The sequence below is a fragment of the Stenella coeruleoalba genome, assembly GCF_951394435.1.
Source record: "Stenella coeruleoalba genome assembly, chromosome: 14".
Classification (NCBI taxonomy): Eukaryota; Metazoa; Chordata; class Mammalia; order Artiodactyla; family Delphinidae; genus Stenella; species Stenella coeruleoalba.
In genome coordinates, this window is record NC_137160.1 from 60,271,286 (window position 1) to 60,292,655 (window position 21,370).

The 21,370-nt window shown below is 42.1% G+C and overlaps 1 protein-coding gene across 3 annotated transcripts in view; it reads left to right on the forward strand.

Moving 5' to 3' along the window:
- The first annotated feature begins 5,763 nt into the window (after positions 1-5,763).
- The window catches only part of VAPA (VAMP associated protein A), a 40,446-nt gene continuing 24,839 nt past the window's right edge, over positions 5,764-21,370 (forward strand). For all 3 annotated transcript variants that reach the window (XM_079942976.1, XM_079942975.1, XM_079942974.1), the window contains exon 1: positions 5,764-6,498. In XM_079942976.1, coding sequence (XP_079799102.1) covers positions 6,420-6,498 — 79 coding nt within the window. In that variant the 5' untranslated portion in view covers positions 5,764-6,419. The remainder of the gene's footprint in view (positions 6,499-21,370) is intronic.

Here is a 21,370-nt window from a genome sequence, read left to right on the forward strand (position 1 = left end):
GTCCAGACTTAGGCAACAGCACAAAGTTCAACAGGAGGACTAAAGAGAATTCCTTTGGGAGTAACTCTGCCAGATTGTGCTATTGAGTCTCCAGTGGTGACAGTTCAATTTTTTTTGATTTATTATTTTCTTTAGATAAAGTTATGATTCTAGTTATCCCAAGCTATATAACCTCTAAAAAGGGAGCCAAAAAGGGACATTCATGCCTGCCTAAGAATGAGCAATTATGAAATTAATAACAGCAATGGTAACATTTACTGGGCACTTACGAGTGCCAGGTATTGTGCTCAACCATTTACAAGTATCACCTCATTTAATTTTCACAACAACCCTGGGAGGTAACTGGTTGTTTATCCCCTTAGAAGTGAAAGGCCAGGAATTGAACCCAGATTGGAGTGAGCCTAAGCTCAGATCCCCAATATTGTTTAAAATGGCCAGCAGAAGTGAGGGAAAAAGAGCCCTTGAGACAGCAGACAACCAGAACACTGTTACAGATGGAAATGATTAACCATGTGTGCTAAACAGAACCAATACTTTTATTCTTTTATTTTATTTTACTTTTATTCTTTTATTTTATTTTACTTTTATTCTTTTATTTTATTGGGGTAAAATATGCCTAACACGAAAATTACCATTTTAACCATTTTTAAGTGCACAGTTCAGTGGCATTAAGTACATTGACATTGCTGTGCCACCGTCATCATCATCACCTTCAGAACTTTCTTCACCTTCTCAGATGAAACCCTGCACCCATTAAACACTAACTCCCCCTCCCCCTCCCCCAGCCCCTGGCCACCACCATCCTACTTTCTGTCTCTGTGAATTTGACTACTTTAGGTCCCTCATATATTACAGTAAATGGAATCATACAGTATTTGCTTTTTTTTTTTTTTTTTTGGCCACACGGCTTGTGGGATCTTAGTTTCCTGACCAGGGATTGAACCCCGGCCCTCGGCAGTGAAAGCACCGAGTCCTAACCACTGGAGTGCCAGGGATTCCCAAGAATCATATAGTATTTGTTCTTTTGTGTCTGGCCTCTTTCACTTAGCATAATGTCTTCAAGATTCATTTGCATTGTAGCACGTGTTAGAATTTCCTTTTCAAAGCTGAGTAATATTCTGTTGTATGTGTATACCATATTTTGCTTATCCATGCTTCCAACTTTTTTGTTCTTAAGAAAAAACAAAAACGCTTTAGGAAAATAAATTAAACGTTCTAGTAGAAAATCTTAGAAAGGTAAGTGTGTGTGTGTGTGTGTGTGTGTTTACGTGGCCAGAAAAAAATGCCATGATCTTGAAGTGGTCAGATATATTTGAAGCACTTCCTAGCTCTCCCAGAGTTAATTTTTTTCAGCTCCTACTCGTAACGCACGTCACGCATTGGATGATGCTTGCTTAAGTCCATTCAGACCATCAACCTCTTCAGCACCGAAATCAAGTATTGGTTTCCTTTGTGTCTGCCCGAGCCTGTGCGATAGAGCACTTTGTCCCAAACAAGACATCAATTAACAGTTGGAATAAATGAATACAAAGAAACCAAGGCTCATTATTTTCAGAAAACCCTAGAAAACTCTCTTTTGTTTATGAAGTATCTCATTAAGAAGATAACACTTGGTTGTGGATTTAAATGTCCAACGACTTATATAAACGTATGGCTGATATTTCAAAGGGGATATCAGATTGTGGGATCTATCATACAACAATCATTTAGTAAAAGCTTACTATGTGCCGAGCACCATGCTGAACACTTTGTACTCATGAGCAATATTAAATAGCAGTTGGACTGTCGCCATTTTATAGATAAGGTCATGAGTTTAATTGCATGACAGGGCAAAAAGGGATGAAGCCTGGATTCCAGTCTGCTGATGAGCAAATCTGTGCTCTCCACCCAGTGTCTACTCCAGGTTTTGATAGGTTCAGAGACTAGAAGGGGTCAGATAAGGTCAGATGTGGATTTATTGCTCATAGGCATCCTTGGATTTCTTCTTGGTTGGTTTCCTTTAGGAATAACTGTATTTGTGGGAGAAACACATTATTAACTGCAGAGAATCTGGTGCTTTACAGGTGCTCTGATCTTTGTAATCTAGAGAAAGAAAATGGAATAAGCAGGAGGAGAAGGTACATTCAATGAACAAGGATGGATTTAGGAAAGTGTACAATTTTTGAGACTAAAACTATTGACCCAAACAATCCAAGGATACTTAGACACGCCCCTCCTTCAGTTGCTGGTGTGAAGAGCCTCACTTGGTGAGGCTACAGGAGATGGACTCCTGATGGAAGTGGGAACGGCTGCAACCCTTTGGATAAAATGTGTGCAATATAGATCGAAATAGGAAATAGCCTTGATCTAGTGGTCCCATCACTGGGCATCTCCCTGCAGAAATAAAAGCATCCTATGATAAGGATGCGTGTATAAGGACGTTTATTGCAGTGCTGTTTGTTGTGATAAAAGTCTAGATCAATTTACACGTTCATCAATAAGGGAACAAATGGTACCATAGTAGGGTAATCTAATCTATGGATTCAGCTATTAAAAGACTGAGTTAGATCTTTGCCAATTGACCTGATATCCATAATATACTGTCAGGTGAATAAAGCAACTGCATATCGTTTTACATATTTTACAAGAATTCTTATGAAGAAACGCAAAACCCAAACAGCTATGTTTTCATAACTATGGATAAAGTTCAGGAGTGGTACACAACCCAGGCAGTTAGCATTGGTCACTCCAAGTGGAGTGAAAATTGGGAGGTATAGGAGGAAGCTTTTTATTCATATGCCTTTGGGTTGTGTCACTTGTTACAATAACCACACATTGCTTTTACAGAATAACAGATTAATTGAGAAAACATTCTTCAAATGATTTTTCATAAACAAAGATTATTCCTCTTATAGTTTTAACTGCTTTACATAGTCACACAAAGAAAAAGTCCCGGGCTAAGTTTTTTTCTAACTCTTCTTCCAGCCTTGATTTTATCTGCTGAAGCTTCCACCTGCCTGCTCTTGGAATCTCTATTTCTCAGGGAAGTCTGACAAATAGGCTACAACAAGCACCCCCATCGTACCACACTTCCATGAGCACTGCATCCCTGTCATGCTTCCCGACCTCCTGCATGTTTCAGGTGGTTGTCACTCTCTACCAATCTGTATGTTTTAGAAAGAGCCCACGGTGTGCAGTGACTGTGTTTCGTTCCCGTTGCAGCCCCAGCGTCCCCCTTTTACTCCGTGGGGTGGATGGCTCCCCGTCCTCACCTTACAGGACCGCTGAGCAGATTGCTACACCACTGACCTCCTTCTTGGTCCGCTCCTGGCTTCCCTGACGCCTCCTTCTCCGCAGCCCTCTATTATCACAGGCAGGAAGCAACGCAACAGGGGGAATTAGGTGCTTACACGGTCTGGGGAGGGGAGGAGGGATGGGCTTTCCAGGAATGACTCCCAGGGCCAGACCGAGCCGCTCCACAGGGCAGCTGCTCCCTCCCATGCTGCACGCCCTACCTCTGACCCAGGGATCTGGAAGCTGCACTCAAGCAGGAGCCGCTGCTCCTGCTGACCCTGAAACAACTTACCGCCTCTGGATACAGGAAGTTAGTGACTGGGTGCTGGAACGCTGCTGCAGAAAGCTTCCAGGCTGCCTCGGCAGAAAACAGACAGGGGAAGAAAGCCGGCCTCCGTCTCACTTTTAAATGTCCCAGGAGTGTAACTCACTGGTCGAACTTATTCCAAGAACAGAATCCTACTTGCAAAGGAGCTATTTCACGTTTGTCTCTCTTGCTTGGATGTAAGCCTGTAAGGGCAGAGACCATGTTTACTGGCTCACCACTGAATCACCCATCACATGCCAGGCACAGCAATCATTTAACATTTAACAATGATAAGGTAACAGTGCTGGAACGAGGCACTATTCTAAGCTCTTTGTGTGTATTAACTCATTTAATTCTCACAACAAACCTCGGTTGTAGGTTTCGTTATCCTTCCAAATTTACAAATGTACAACAGGCACAGAGAGGTGAAGTAAGTTGCTATGACCACATAGCAGAAAATGGTGCTTGAACCCAGCCTGTACTCTGTATCCTTCTGCCTGAATGTCTGCTGAAGGTACGCTCATTTAAATGTTTACTGAGTTGAATTACGCAGAGGATTGATCATAAACAAATTCATAATTATAGACCACCTCTAGAGTAAAGGTTAACATATTTAACTATGGAGAAGAAGGTAGTCGTACTTTGTTACCATTTGTACTGGAGATTGGTGGGTTTTTTAAATTATTATTATTATTGCCAAACGCATAAGAGATAATCTGTGCAAAGGTGAAAATTATTCATGATTCAAGTAGGCTGAAGTAATATTCAAGGACTTCATACCTCTTAGACTCATGAAAACTTGGGAGTTAGAGAGTATATGCTTGAGTATATTTTTTGCTAATAACTTATTAAGGGATCTTTACGTAGTCACATCAATCAATGTAAAAAGAGCAATGAACATTGGGCCCCTGTTTCTCCATTCCAAACAACAGATGTCAATTACATTTAAAATTGTTGCCTTAATGACTTTTGGGTGTCATTTTTCGTGGCTTTGGGAAGAGCAAAAATGCAGAGTAGAAAATTGTGCGACTTCCCTCCCCCACCTTCCTCCCCCCTCTATTTACTGACATAAGACGCTCTCACCTGTGTTTTCATTTCCATATTTAACAACAAAAGTAACACTTGCTAACTGTTATAAGGTTGTCCCGAGTAGCTGTGTTGTTTGTAAAGTTCTTGGAACTGTTAGAAGAAAGGTATTAATACCAAAGCACAAACCACTTAAATAGTGCACTATTGAATGAGGGTATGCTGTGCTCTAAAATAGTAATAGGCGAATTATTCCAAGCTCCCATCCTCCGAGGTCTTCCATTGCTCTCCTTTGGCACAGTCTGGTACGAATGCTAGGTTGGCTGTTCTGGAGAGCTATTCCCAGCTGGGGTCCGATGGCTGGACTGCTGTGAGAACGTAGACTTTGTGCCCGCGCCTAGGCCATGGTTCCATTTGTCTCATTTGTTTTCTAGACCCACTGGGCTGCTCCTTCATGGCAGCAGCATCAATTTGTCCTTTGTTTCGTGGTGCTTCCTAGGGATTTGAATTTGAGCAGCACTGTAACGGTTTATTTACGGCACATTCATTTTTTTCACGTTCTTGTCCCCTATTACCCTGGCAATCCGTTAAAGATTGGTCAGCAACTTTGCTGTTGGGATTTTTCTCCTTCGACTCAGTTTACTACAGGCTACCGTAAATGCTGCAGCTGGAATTCGTTGCCAACATGTGAACGTGACACTGTTTTGGTTTGGGCTTATCACTATCAGTCAAAACTGAAGAACAGATACGGCAACAAACGTTGTAGATTTTGACTTTTATTTCCAGTTTGATAACGTGTGCCTCGTCAGATCCCCAACTACGCGTCTGCTTCTTAAAGGAGGCGTGTTTCCTCTTCGGCTTTTGCATTACTGGAGACAATTCAGGAAGGAGGAGAGCTTGGACTGGAGAGCCATAGAATTTAGTTCTGCCGACGGAGGGATGGGTAGAATTAGGGAGCACGCTGACAGATCCACGCATGTTTTCCACAAGGCATCTTCTATATTTCTAATCAGGTGAACCTCGGGTCAGTCTCCAGACTTTTAGCGCAAACGAGACACCCGCTGGGAACCAACATGAGTGTTGGCGCGCCCCACCTCAGTCGACCCTTCTCCTTCCCGCCCGCTCACAGCCGGTACTACAACTCCCAGCAAGCACCGCGCAGCACCACAGGGGACCAGCTCCGGTGGAGGCCCCGCCCCACGCGGAGCATGCTGGGAGTTGTAGTCAACAAAGCCTGACCGCTCCTCATAGGCATTCCCGCTTGGGAGATGGTAATTTGCTGCCGTAGCGGGTTCTCCAGTCTCGCAACCCTAACTACGGCTAAACGGGACCGAGGATTGCGCCTTTTCGCCCGCCGTGCGCGCCGCATCCGTGCCCCAGAGCTGAGCTCCGCCCCGTCGACACCCGCTCCCTTGACAGCTAGGCTGGGCTCGGAGCGCGGCGGGCCGGGGGTGCGCAGGCGCAGCAGCCGGCCGCGCGGGGCGGTAAGGAGGGCGGGCCGGGCGCGAGGCCTCGCAGCAGCCGGGGCGCGCACGTAGGCACGCAGAGGCGTCACGTGGGGCGCCGAGGATCGCAGTGCGCGTGGCCGCGGCGGCTGGTGTGGGGTTGAGTCAGTTGTGAGACCCGGAGCTGCGGACGGGCGGGCGGCCCAGCGAGCCGGCGACAGAGCGGCGGGCGTGGGGTTCGGGAGCCGAGCGCTGGCCCCGCGTCAAGTCGGGCCGAGCCGCGCCGCAGCCGCCGCCGCCGCCGCCGCCGCCCCCCGCCCGCAGCCAGCGACCCGCCGCGGGCGCGCCCCCGCTCTGCGCTGTCTCCGATGGCGTCCGCCTCCGGGGCCATGGCGAAGCATGAGCAGATCCTGGTCCTCGACCCGCCCACAGACCTCAAGTTTAAAGGTGGGCAGGGGCGGCCGGCGGGAGGGGCGGACGGGCGGGCGGGAGGTGGCGGCCGCGCCCGGTGGGCCCCCTCCCCCGCCGCCCGCGCTCGGCCCCGCCCGCGGGGGTGCGCGCTCCCTTGCCTCCTCCCGCCCGGCGCGCCCGCCGCCATGTTGCGGCGCGCGGCCGCCTCGCTGCGGCGGCGGCCTCGTCCTTGGCCCGCGGGCCGGGGCGGGGTCCGGACGTGGGCGGCGGGGCGGGTGGGGGTGTGTGTGGGGGGGTGGGGCGGGCGGCCGGGCGCGGGCCGGGCTCTGCGTCAGCGGGGACAGGCGGCCGGACGTCCTCCGCGCTGGGCGACACCTGCGCCGGGGCGACACCTGCACGTGGACTCCGGGGGCTGCTGGGCCTGAGGGAGCGCCTCGGGCGGGTTTCTCCTGGGGATGCTGAGGGCGTGCGGGGAGCCTGCGGGGAAGCGGGGTTCGTCCCAGCTCCCGTCACGGGGAGACCGAATCCGATTGCTTGTGCAGGAGTCCGTATCTTGTCCTTAATTCAGGGACTGTGCCGAGCACGGAGCCTGTGAGATGCGTGGCCGCTCTAGTGCTTAAATCAAATCCTTCGTTGTAGTCCAAGGTTGAGTCCGAAAGGAAAACAGATTGTTTTCCATAGGAAACGCTTTAAATAAGTTTAGGAGTTTTAAAATGTTGTATTCCGACGTTATGAGAGGAGTTTTGTATAAAGCCTTCATTTTGGGAGCTCTAGTGCGTTTCCGAATTTCTTTGAATGGAAATGTCAGTGAGCTGCTTGTTAGGTAAAGATTTGGTTTTAAGACAACTCCATGAAATATTAATATTTTGAGAGGCGCTAAGTGCATTTTATTGTAGCAAGTTTATGTGCGCAGCATGATTTTACATAGTTTTAGGCGAAAGGAAAAAAAAACTTTTGGGGAATCATGAATATAATGATTTAGATAATACCTAACTCAAATAGCTGTTATCTTAGGGTGGAGGAATTTAATGTAAACCTTTATGGTGTGTGGTTCTTCCGAGAATTTTAGTATTTTGCTTTTATTTTTGGGGAGGCTGAGTTTACAGAGGAAGTTTCCTCTTCTGGTTAACCTATTGATGTTGCCATAAGGGACTTGGATGCCGTTAAAACTAGTTTTAGGTCAGGAAATGTTCGCAGAGTTTGATGCTTTCTGCTTAGAGAAGTTGTAATGTTTCCATAGTAAGACACTAGTAATAGCGAAGAGGCAAGTTAAAAAAACAACCAAAAACCCTACACAGTGACTTGCCAAATAGTTAACTCATTTCAGGTATTGAAGATTTACTAGCTATGATGATAGAACAGGTTCTTGTGTTATGGATGAAAGTAGTTCACAGGGCCTATTAAAGTTTGGACACAAGTTGACTTAAAAAAAAAGAGTTTCACTGGAAATTTTATAGGGACACACATTCACTTGGGCCATTTACTTAGCAAACACTAGTGAAAGCTTTGTGCCGAGACTTCCTTGGTGGTCCAGTGGTTAAAACTTCACCTTCTAGCGCTGGTCGGGGAGCTAGGTTTCCACATGCCTCACCGCCAAAAAACCAAAAACATAAAACAGAAGCAATATTGTAAGAAATTCAATAAAGACTTAAAAAAAACTTAAAAGATTTGTGTCATCTCTATATTTGATTAAGAGTATTCAACAATGAGTAATTTATTCAGCAGGTATCAGCTTACATTTGGGGATTCAGTGCTAAGCAAGGTGGAGGAAAGGTCCACAGTTAGTTTGGTTTAATGGGGTAAGCATACAATCAATAACAGTAAAATGTGCTAGGTTTTATCTCAGCCCTTGAAGAACTCCTAGACGGAAAAGACATATAGATGCTGTAACAGAGGCAAAACAAGTATGAGGAAAGAAGCCCCTTCTTCCTTCCTCCCCGCTTGCTTTAGGAAGCAGCTTGCTTTCAAATGGGGAAGGGGGAGGGCTGGTCAAGGGAATGGTTTGCTCCTTTACTGATGTGAGAGAACGTTGGCTTGTACTTAAATACCCAGTGGGTTGCTGTGTGCTTCGGTTTAAAAGTGGGGTAATGGGGAGGATTGGGAAAGAGGAGGGGTAGGATGAATTGGGAAGTGACATTTGGTGTCATTTGAACTTCTTAATAAAAGTTATTCTTTTAGTCAAAGGTAAATAGATTGCTCTGATGGAAAGCTGTCTGTATTCCGAAGAGCAGTTCAACACTAAGTGAGGAGACTCAGTTAGAATCAACAATCTCTTTATGCTTCATTTGATGGTGGTATAAAAAGTCATTTAACTCTACCGTGAATTACCCGTAATTTTCAGTTTAAGTAAAAGTCTATTAAAGGATAGTTTTGCCAAATGTCACCTGCTGGTAGGTTTATTTGAATTAGTTTGACTTTACATTTGATTGAGATGGTTTCTCCAGGAGTGAGTCATTGAATCATTCTGAGGTTGGGTGGTGAATTTTCCTGTTATATGCATAACAGAGTCATCTTGATATGAATTATCATCACTGCACAATTGTGGAGAAGCAGAGAGCAGTTTAATAGACTTTCCACATACCTCTATTTTATTGAAGTTTATTGTTTTATACAATTGTTTATATGAAAAGACTTTTATAATGATGTCATGAATTCTAAAGTAGTTCTTTTGTTGCATTAGTAACAAAAAAGAGGTAGATATTTTCAAATTCTGTTTTTTAAGCCCTGGCAGTAATTTGACCTAGAATTCAGATTTGAAATTTGGTATTACATGTGAGAGACTTTTTTGGGGGGTCCTTAAAAATGTTTATTTACTATTATAAAATTTCTTCCTTTGTATTATACAACATTTTTATTTTTCCAACCTGTTAGTAATTCTAGAGGAGAGTTTGGAGAAGAAAGTTTAGAAAATGCTAAAATAAATTGTGAATGTATTCTTCCTCTTAATGATCAGAGAAAGAGGAAAATAGACTAAAACCACTGTATTGAAGGTGGCCCATAACAGTAACATCAGTAAAGAAAACTAAGCTCTCTGAGTGACGAGGGACCTGCAGTGTGTCAGCCAAAGCATCTTTGAATAGCAGCACATCACGATGAAGAGGCCTGAGTGAGGATGGAGAATACTCCTCTTCTTGGTGGGTATTTGGCACATTTTTATGTATTTCAGATCACTCCTGTTTCACAGTGGCTACATCAAATCCCTGGAGTGATTCCGGCCCCCTCTCACCCCCCCCAAATAGGACATGGTTGTCTTATTACTCCATTCCTTAATAGTTTTCAACGAGCTCTCCACTGCCCACCAGATAAAAGCCTAACTCTTAGTGTGACATACAAGCCCTTCCGTGATGTGCTGTCTCCTCTTGTTACACCTGTTCGTCGGCACACGTCCACACTTTCGTGTCTGAGAAAGAAAAACCCTTCTCATATTTAAGCTTATTTGTTCTGCTATTTTTGCTGGTTAAGGTAAAAGTCTTTCATGACTCAGACCATGTTCCATCAGATATTTTCTTGGTCATATTTTCAACCACTGGCTTCTTCCTTTAAACATAAAAATGCACTTCAGTCTTTCATTTTAAAAACAAATAAGCCAACAAAATACTTCCTTGACTCCCAGCTGCTTGTGGTACTTGTCCCTCCTGTGCTTCATTTCCTTTGCAGTCAGACTTCTTGGAAAAGTAGTTCATGTTCCCAGTCTCCCTGTTCCTCTCCTCCTGTCCACTGTCCTCACAGCTTCCTGATTGCTACTGCAGTGACCACTGCCACTTTCTCTCTCCCTTGACCTCTCTTTGGCACTTGCCATTATTGACAGTTCGTCTTCTTAAAAACTCGATTCATTTGACTTCTGTGATACAGTTGTCTTCTAGTTTTCTTCTGTGCTCTTTACTGTCTCATTTGTGACCTTTTTCTTAAATGCTCATGTTTCTGAGATTCTGACTTGGTTTCAACTTTATCTCACTCTGAACTTCCCTTGTTCAGGCTTCCTTGTTTCAAGGTCCTCTCTTTCCCCTGCTTGCTCTCTTTTTGCACACATTGGTACACTCCCAAATCTGTGTTGAATTCAGACTTAAAATCACCTTTGGAATACATACTAATTACTTATTGACATCTGGATTTGAATGTTGCTCAGACATCTCAAACTCCGCATATCCCAAACTGGTTTTTTACATTGATGTTAAGTGGGAGAACGGTACAGGTGTGGAGGTAGTGGAGCGATGTCATATTTGTAGTTAAGGAAACACACTTGTGGTAGCAACATGGAGTAATATGGGAGGGAGAGATGAATTAGGCGGCTGCTGCTGTCCACGCAAGACGTGACCGCTTGTGGGGTGGTGTTGGAGATGCAAAAAGTTAAAGACCGTAAAGCTGGTGAGACCCGGCGGTCTCTTAGGTGTGTGCACTGGGAGAGTGTGTCTTGAAGGCTCTGATTTCTGGCTTACACACCTGGAGAGAGGGGACAACAAGCACTGGCTGTCTTGTGAGAACGGGTGCGTTTTACCCAGGGGGAGTGGGGGAAGAAGGTCCCGATCTCCTTGGCAGGTTAGCTACACTTAGGTCCTTTCAGGGTTGTCATGAGGAGGTGAATCGTAGGCCTTTGGTGGTACGGGCGTGTTAGGGCGTGTTACTCGGGAGCGCTCTGGGCTTGGCTAATTTCTTTGCTTCAGGTGACTCTCTTTCCCTTACTGGTCAGCAGCTGGTCTCCTTTTCTCTAGCATCCCCTCCCTCTGGCCTGTCATCTACATGGATGCTAGAAAGAACTACCCTTTGAAAGATGCATACCTGATACCGTTGCTCCCTGGGTGGAAGAACCTGCACCATTTTCCCATTATGCACTTGACAAAGCTCCACATCCACCGCCTGCCTCTTCATTTCTCTCCTGCCGTAGCTTTGGTTATATGAAACCATCTCCCCAGACGCTCTCAGCTGTTGCAAGCCTCTCCAGGTGCTCTTTTCAGAGTGTTGTCCTCCCTCCTGTCAGGCAGGCTTTCTCCACTTCAAGAGCCCCTTCCTCTTGTGCTGTCTTTGATTTTCCCGGGCCACTTGGTCACTGCCTTCTTCATGCCACTATCCGAGCTTGTGCTTGTCTGCAGTTACAGCACTCACCATTGTGTAGTATTTATGTTTACGTACTTTTCTCTCACAGTCTGTACTGTAAATTACTTGAGGATATGCTCATTTATTTTTATGTCCATAATAACAAGATCTGGCATGGGATGATTGTCCAGTGAGTGTTGATTGCACTAATAAGATTCAGATGATTCCTCCTGTAATTCTGATGTTTTCTGTCTTGGATCTCTTTTCAGTAGGGTTTTTCATCTGCCTTTTCAGGTACTTGTGTTTTCAGAGTTTTGTAGTTCCAGAAAAGGGTATTTTGTTAAGAGCTGACTAACAGTAGATACATTGTTCATTCTTTATGCTTCACCTTTTTCATTTGTTAAGTGAGAAGTGGGACTGGGTGATTTCTTGGGTGGTGGTCCGCCTGTCAGGGTTTGTGAACGTATATGACAGTTGAGTGCAAAAGGAAGACACAAGTTTTCCCTGCAAAAGGAAAACACAGTTTTTCTCTTTACATATGTAAAGAATTGGGAGACCTTGGTTGAGTTAAGTTCTGCAAAGTTTGGTATTTTGTGATTGTTAGTGTTGGTAATTTTGTTGTTGGTTTACTGTTAGATTTCCTTTAAGTAAGACCTTCCTTAACCATGCAGAGATGGTCTGTGAAGAGAATTTGTTAGCAAGGACCCTTTTATTTTCTCAGAGGCTCTTCCTGACTCTCTTTTTCTTGTTGCTTTTCTATCTTGATTGACCGACCCTTCAAAGAACTGTTTTTCAGAGGAGATAGTGGTTAATACAGGATGGATCCTATTTTCCTTCATAAAAAGTTGGTTTAAAAGAAAATTACATGTTTGCCAGCTTATTAAACTTTACAGACCACAAAATGTAATATTATTTTGTATAACTACCAAAGAAAATTCTTGTTAAAAAAAGAATTAAATGCAAGAGGGGGTTATTTTTGAAAATGCTTGTTTCCTGGGTTTATTATAACTGAAAAGAGACTCAAATTAATCTGTTTAAAATTTCTTATGAAAACTTTCATTTATAAAACATTTATAAAAACCTCTATACACTTAAAAAAAAACCAAAAAAACCCTCTATACACTTAATGAAACCTCTATACTCTTAAATTTAATAATTTAATAATTTCATATATACTTAAGTTTAATGATTATTAGTATTTTACTGTGTTTTTTGGGGAGGCAGGGTTACCACAGTATTTTAAACAAATTCTGGCTGTTAACATCTCAAGCCTAAATACTTGAGCTTGCATTTCTGATAAACAAAAAAAGGGTAATTTTATTTGCAGAATCATGACACCATTGTCACTTAATAAAACCAAAAATAATTCTTCAATAATCTGATATTTCGTCTATTGAAATCTTCCCAATTACAGTCCTGGTTTTTAGTTGGTTTGTTCAGTCTGTGCATTGCATGTGGCTGTTGTATCCAGGTCATCTTAATCTTAACAGTGCCTCCACCACTTCCTTTTTATTATACCATTTACTTGTTGAAAAGACCAGGTTGTTGTCCAGTGGAATGTCCCGTATTGATATTTCTGGTATGTAGTTCCTGTAAATTTGGAGTTGGATTTAAGGGCTTGAAGATTCAGGTTTCAGTATTTTTTTGGTAAAAATACTGCATAGATAGAATTGTGTCACATCAGGTGTGGATAACGTCTGGTTGTCCAACTTCTAGTGATGTTAAGTTCATTGGTGATGACCGCCTTATCCCTCCTGTGAAAAGTTGCATAAGTATGAGTGCATTTATGGTAATATGTGTGAGGGAAAAGATCAGAAAGGAAATAACGTTAGCAGTCATTAGCTCTACTTTAGGATGCTTTTGTTTTTACGTTTTTACTTTTCTGTGTTTTCCAAGATTTCTGCAATGAACATTCAGTGCTTTTAATGGTAAGAGAAAAAAATTATTACTAGACTCAGTACTTTGAGAGATTATATCAAAAGTTTCATTTGTCCTACCTGTAATACTTGTTTTATTTTTTATTAATAACTTAAGCCTTTTATACAGGTTGAAGTCTTTTTTTTTTAAAATAATAAAGCAGTTATATTAGGTCAATAGAAAACAAATCTGTAACTATACCATAGCAGTTCAGAAATCAAGGCATATAAAGACAAGTAGAAAATCATGTTTGTTTGAAAGCAAATCTAATTTATAACTAACTGTACATACATCTGTTTTCATTGGGCTCTTACTGTTAGGATCAATTGGTGGTCTCTTGTGAGAGCGTGGTAGATTAGTTTGGGGTATTTATTTCTCAGAGAATGGGCCCTGCCCATAGACTGTATTAGAGGCAAGTAGGTCTAAGCAGCGTGTAAGTTCACAGGATCCCTCTTCGTCCAGACAGTGCTGAGGGTTCAGTGGTGGGCACCTCGCTGGCCAGCCAATATATACATACTGATGATTAGCTAGTCACAATGTGGAAGCCTCCTCTTTAAACACGATAGGTTTTAGAGTTTTAAGGTCGCAGAGACTTGGAGACAGTGGCTGATTTGGGCCATGTCAAGCAGAAGTAGCCAGTTGAGAGAGAACAGGGAGAGGAAAGCAGGCAAGAGAGGTCTTGTGGTTCCAGTATCAGTTTCTCTTGAATGCAGCCTTCTGTGAGGCCAGCTGTACCTCATGTCCTGTGTCATTGAGATTGCTTTCATCTTTATAATCAATGCTTAAGTATGATTTTATTCTTCATAATAAAATGCCTTGCTTAAATAGAATTAGACTTCAACATTTATGAGACTGTGTTCAACTTTATGACTGTGACACATTTCACTTTATAAAAATAACCTCAACTAATGTCTTAAATTTTTATAAATACCATTTTTGTTGCCGTGTCATTAATATACCATAGTTTTTTTAAAGTTTATTTGTTTTTTGTGGTACGTGGGCCTCTCACTGTTGTGGCCTCTCCCGTTGCGGAGCACAGGCTCCGGATGCGCAGGCTCAGTGGCCATGGCTCACGGGCCCAGCCGCTCCGCGGAATGTGGGATCCTCCCAGACCGGGGCACGAACCCGCATCCCCTGCATTGGCAGGCGGACTCTCAGCCACTGCGCCACCAGGGAAGCCCTAAAATTTATTATTTTAAAAAAATTTTATTTTATTTTTGGCTGCATTGGGTCTTCATTGCTGCGCATGGGCTTTCTCTAGTTGTGGCAAGCAGGGGCTACTCTTTGTTGCGGTGCGGGGGCTTCTCATTGCGGTGGCTTCTCTTTGTTGCGGAGCATGGGCCCTAGGCACGTGGGCTGCAGTGGTTGTGGCACGTGGACTCAGTAGTTGTGGCTTGCGGGTTCTAGAGCCACAGGCTCAGTAGTTGTGGCGCAGAGGCTTAGTTCTGCAGCATGTGAGATCTTCCCAGACCAGGGATCGAACCCGTGTCCCCTGCATTGGACAGGCGGATTCTTAACCACTGTGCCACCAGGGAAGTCCCAATATACCATAGTTTGCTTAGCTACTTTTCTCTGGCATTTGGGGAGTTCTCTAGGATAGTTACCTTGAACATTTGGTACTATTTTCAAAATTCAGGTTTAAATGAATGAGATGTTTAGTTATTTATGGTTAAGCTTTTAAAGGATGTGATTGGATTCAGTGGCCATTTTTAAAAATAGTTATGTTAAAGAATTGTTAATATGAGAGAGCTTTAAAGTACTAGTTTGTAATATAAATTGACAGATTTCTTATGGGCCTACATTTTGACAGCCTTTTATTTTGTAGCTATATACTTCCATATATATCTACTCATCCATATATATTTACACGTGTGTGTGTATATATATACACATACATATTCTTATTTTGGTATTTGGATAATCTGACATGAATTGGAGTGACTGCTATACCTTTAAAGGTATAGAGCACCTTTACATCATGGAGTGTGTTTTCTGTTTTCTCTATGAACAGATTTTACTTTTATAGCTTATAGGGGAAGATGAATCCCTTGGTTTTGTTTTCTAAGTACTGTTCCTACTGCCAAAAATCTCAGTAACAGCATCTTCAAAAGATAGCTTTTTCTGTATCTTTTCAGTCCCCACCCCTCCACTTTAAAAATAAAAGATTTTCTGAACAAATTAAGGTAATATGAATTCACGTTTAAAAGTCCCTTCTGATGATAAAATCAATGCTTAATGTAGAAAGTTGAAAAAGCATGGAACAGTATAAAGCAAATAAAAATTACTTAGTCCTACCACCTATAAATAACCAGTTTCTTAAAAAAAAAAATTATTTCTTTATTTTGGCTGCGCAAGGTCTTAGTTGCAGCATACAGACTTCTTAATTGTGGCATGTGAACTCTTAGTTGCGGCATGCATGCAGGGTCTAGTTCTCTGACCAGGGGTCAAACCCAGGTCCCCCTGCATTGGGAGCACAGAGTCTTACCCACTGGACCACCAGGGAAGTCCCTAAATAATCACTGTTAACAGTTGATTATTTTTTCTGTGTGTGACTCTTTTATACCCTATATTTTTTAGTTAATATTATTGTGATAATTTTCCCATGTTATAAGTATTTTGCTTATAATCTAACAGGAACTTTAGATCTGTAAATGGTGTTAAAAACATTTATTTCAGGTTCTCCCGAAGATATCCATTTCTCTTTTATTCTTTCCCATCCTGCCTACCTAGATTTTAAAAAGTAAACTCTTCAGATATGGAACACTTACTTCTGTTTTAACAAAGGTGTTAATTTAAGCATATTTAATGTTTAATCCTGAGTGCAAGCATGAAAAAAAATTTTTTTTGTGTGTACATCTTATTTTTCTCTAGAAAGTTACACAGTGGAAGGACATGAGACTTATATAAAAATATTACAAATCAAAATGTTTCATTTCTGTGTGAAGACAGCGTTGTTTATACTCTCCCACTTGTTTTCAGGGCTGTGTCACAAAGATTGTTTAGGTCAGAGTGAGCAGTCTGTGCATCAGAGGGTCAGAAAAAGTACTCTAAAATGTTTAGTAGCTTTATACAAAATGTCAGTGAGGCTGTGATCATCTAGGATTGAATTACCGGCATGTTACAATGGAGTAGTAGGTGTTTTCTAGTTAAGGCAGTAAGTAAAGTTGTTTATAAATGTCACATACTTTGAGGGCTGAGAGGAGTCTTAGAGATGGTTTTGTGTACTGAGCTAGAGTGGAGGGTTAGACGGGGCTGGAGAAGTGACATGATTTGCTCAAGGTCAGTCACCGTGTTGATGGTGTTGGATTGTGAGCCTCTAACTCAGCACACTGCATTATGCTTTTTTTTTTTAACATCTTTATTGGGGTATAATTGCTTTACAGTGATGTGTTAGTTTCTGCTTTACATTATGCTTTTTACAAAAGTCAGTACCTACACCATCAATAGCAGACCCCCCCCCCGCCCCGTCCCCCTCCCCCCTGCCCCGTCCCCCTCCCCCTCAGGAAGGTGATGGATGAGTATTTAACTTTGTGCTCAGAACACTGCTGCATTAACTGAAAGTGTTGAAAAAGAAAGAAGAGACATGGTTCCTGCCTGTTGGTTACTTTTAACTATAACTTTAAGCCCCTGGAGTGGGAAAACTTTCTTTTTTTTTTTTAATGATGACACACTACTACGTTAAGTGGATTTTGGACATTTTTTTCATGATACATTTTGAAATTCTTTGTTGATTATGTAATGTGGATAAACAAGGGCAGTGAAGCAGTTTAAGAAATCAAAGCTTTCCTTAAATAGTAGAAGGTTTAAATAAAATAGGCAGGTTTGGCTTTTGTATTAATCTCAGGGTCCATACTTTTGTAAGGTTAATGAAAGCTTATAAAAAGATATGTTTAGTGCTTTAATAAGTAAACCATCTTGAATAGAAATGACTCATTTTGTTTCCCGGAAAGTGGTCTTCTGTTTATTTTTACATTAATGTTTGTACAATAATATTTATTCAGTACTTACTATGCCAGGGATTGTCCAGCTGGGGATACAGCTGCAAATAGAACAGAGACCCAGTCTTCATGGAGCTTACATTCGCTCAAGTCTGAGATTTCAGTGTGTTTGGGAAAAAAATACAGTAAATAAATTAAGGTAACTTCATCTTTAAAATTTGTAATGAAGATGTTTTAGGGCTTTCTTTGATGTAAAACATAAAAACTGTTTTCTTGGTGTTTGATACTTGTTTCCAGAAATACTCATCCTGTGGAACCAAGGGAAATACAATAAAATATCCAATAAAAATCTTTTTCTTATATTACTGATTTGATTACAGTTTCATGCTTTAACACTGCAGAAATCCGCCTGGAATGGCTTATGAATTAGGAAATAAATATAGCTTAGGTATTTGCATAAAATACATAGAGAATTTATGAGAGTTCAGGCTCTGGAGGCAGACCTGACTTCCCACCTCCATGGCTTTGTGCTTGTCTGACCTTGGACAAGTATTCTAACTTCTGACTCAGAGTTGACTCATCTGTAAAATGAGGGTAAGTAATAAAAGTATCAGCCTCATAGGCTTGTTATTAGGGTTAGTGACGTAATTCACGCAAAGTTCTTGATACATGGTGAGTGTCCAGTAAAGGCTAGATTGTAAAAACTTCTGTTATCACTATTTTTACTCTTACTACTGCTGCCATGCTACTATTACTGTGGGAGTTCTTAGTAGATATTCTGTATACTGTACAGCATATAATTCAGATGTGTGATTAACTTAACGTAGCAAGACATATTCAGCAACATAACCCTTTGTTACTGGAAAGCTGTTTAATCAGCGATGCAGCCGTTAATTTGCTAACACCTGTGGAAACATTGAAGTAGTCATCACTGACTTCACTACAGCTACATTATTTATATATTTGAGCTGAGCATCCAGCCTGCCTCATTAGGATTTTTACCTGTTCTGTTTCAGTACAGATAGGATGGAGGAGTGAAAATGTCATGCTGGGGTAAATGATTTATGAATACCTAGAGTCATAGTAGAACGTACATACTTCTGATTTTTTGTGTTTTTTTGCGGTACGCGGGCCTCTCACTGCTGTGGCCTCTCCCGTTGCGGAGCACAGGCTCCGGATGCGCAGGCTCAGCGGCCATGGCTCACGGGCCCAGCCGCTCCGCGGCATGTGGGATCTTCCCGGACTGGGGCATGAACCCGCGTCCCCTGCATCGGCAGGCGGACTCTCAACCACTGCGCCACCAGGGAAGCCCTACTTCTGATATTTTTTGTTGTTATTGCATGTTGACTAAGAACAATCCATGTGATTGCTTAGCCATACTCAGGTTAAGGCCAGTGTGAATTACTCCAGTTCATTCAGGGATGAGCAGGTTTCTTCTCAGGGAGCTTATAGTTGGTGCGTGATTTAAGACATACATAAATAATAAGTGAGACGTGCAGGGAGAGAGGTAGGGACACTGTGCTGTGGTAGTTGTATGGTCACCCTTGTTTCTCCTCAGAGATGCATGCTTTGGTTCATTGCACTTTCTGCTGTTATCCCCCCGAGGTCACTAACTCAGTCTGTACCCCATAGCCAAGAACTCAGAGCTTGTCCAGAACCGGAGAGTCTGAAAGGTGAGCCTGCTTCAGTGTTAAAGGTGCTGTAGAAGACATGGGACTCCTGGGTTTAGAGACAAAGGATGTTATTCTCAGGGCACTGCAGGCAGCAACTTCATAGTTGTGTTGGTTTCCTTTGCCCCTCAGATTCCATGGGGGCAACACAAAGGGGTTCAGTGCAAGTGGGTGCTGCCCACCTGGTGGGTTTGTGTCATAGCTGAGAAACCTTGAGTCTAGGGCCTCTGAATCTTTTGTGATGGGCTGCACAGAAACCTGCCTGACCTTTTTCCAGAGGAGGACCTGAGCATTATCACACTGGACAGCAAACAAACCTGCCCTCTCCTCACGAGGGAGATGCTAACAGTCAGATGCAAGACTGTTCACTATGTAGTAGATCCTTGAAAAGACAGTCTGTATGAAAGCCTCCAGGGCCTCCACTGGCAAAAGGTGCAGAAATGCTAGAGACCCATGGAGACTTGTCTCCCAACAGACCTCCGGGTTGCTGGTCTAAACGATGCTACGGAGTTCATGAGTTAACATTGGTGCACATAGCCTGTTTATTCTTGAGCTGCATCCCAGAGGCCTTTTCTATTTCTGAAATGCTCCATGCTATATTCAGGACCACTTATCCTGAAATAAAATTTGATTCTCTAAGTGCACAGGCTTAGTTGCCCTGCGGCATGTGGGATCTTCTTGGACCAGGGCTCGAACCTGTGTCCCCTGCATTGGCAGGTGGATTCTTAACCACTTCGCCACCAGGGAAGTCCTGCTCTAAATTTTAGGTATACAGCGTTTCATGCCGGAAATATATATTTAGGTAAAGGAGTCAGGCTAGTCTCACTTAGGACATACTTCTGGGTGAGCTGCCCTAAACTTTTCCTACATTTTTGAAGTTCCAAGTTTTTTCCAAACTTTTTGATACAGGGACCGTATTTATGTATGTTACATTTCCATCTGTTAGAATTTGGGACTGAGAATAGGACTTTGGCTTACTGGGAATGATAATGTAGTAGAGCTAGGATAGAATACTTAGTGACAGGAAGTGGCGTGGGAGATTGAAGGAGGGCAGCCTGTGTAATTAAAAGGTGGAGTTTTAAAATTTAATTTTGTTTTTTCAGTAAAAGAGTTCAAGTAAATGTTATCTGTATTGTGTGGAATTTTGTTTTATATGGTATATTTTTACATATAAACAGTGAAATTTCATCTGTGAAGTAGGAAGTATCAGGTGGTACCTGTGGTTGGTGAGTAGTTTACAATCAAGTAATCATAAAATGGACTGTTGTAGTGATTGTTTCTAAATGATAAACTAAGCGTTTATATTGGACAAATGGCAGGATTTTCTTCAATTACAGGGATTAAGTTTTAGAAATCCTCAAAATGTGAGTATTTATTTCCTATATAAGTTGCTTCGAATGTTTCACTTTTCCATCAAAACACTGCTTTTCACTTTTCTTTCAGTTTTTTTTTTTAAGCTTACACCAAGGGTCAGCTTTTCTTAAAAACAAAAACAAAAATCTTTACTGTTTTTCATAAAAGAAAAATATGTACAGTTTAAAGAATTATCAAGAAGTTAGTAGCTCTGCAGTCACTGCTCAGGTTCAGAAATAGAACTTGTGTGTTGCAAAGCTCTCCTAGTACTTTCTCCCTGCAAAGTTAACTCCTGATTTTTATGGTAACCATTTACTTGTTTTTCTTAATGGTTTAAGCACCTAAGCATTGCAGGGGATGTTAGTAAAGCAGGAGATTATTGATATAATGCAGTGGTTTTTAACCTTATTTGACACGATATCCCATTTTGATATTTTATATTTTGTAATGCCCATTTTTCCATCCTGAAGTGAAATTCATATATAAAATTACATACCAACATACACAGTTAAAATTTTTTAATATAATGCCCTAACTGTAACATAAAGGAGAAGAAAGTGAATTTGTGATGAAATATGCATTTCAGTGTGTAAATGTTTGGGCATGACTATAGTAGAAGACTAATGAATTAGCCAGATCCCTGTAACCTACTTAAATAAATGAGTTTGGATTTAAGGGAGGTTAAAGGAGGAGTTATCTGATAGAGGGTTTTCTCTAACGTTTTGAAATAAGGGCAAGAGAATATTTATGCATGTGGGTAGAATCATGTGAATGTGTCACCCATACATGTGTGCTGACTGGACCAGATGTTTGTAGGAGTTTAAGTGTCCTGAGTGACATTGCTGTTGGTAGCATAATTTTCTGTAATGGTAACTCACCTTTCAGAGTTTTAGGGAAAGGGAAAAAGGTTTCTTGTTTTATACAATAGATGTATTTCTGGGAAAGAGGTTTTTTTTTTTTTTTTAACCAGTGTGGATTTCTGGAGGGGTATGTGAAGAT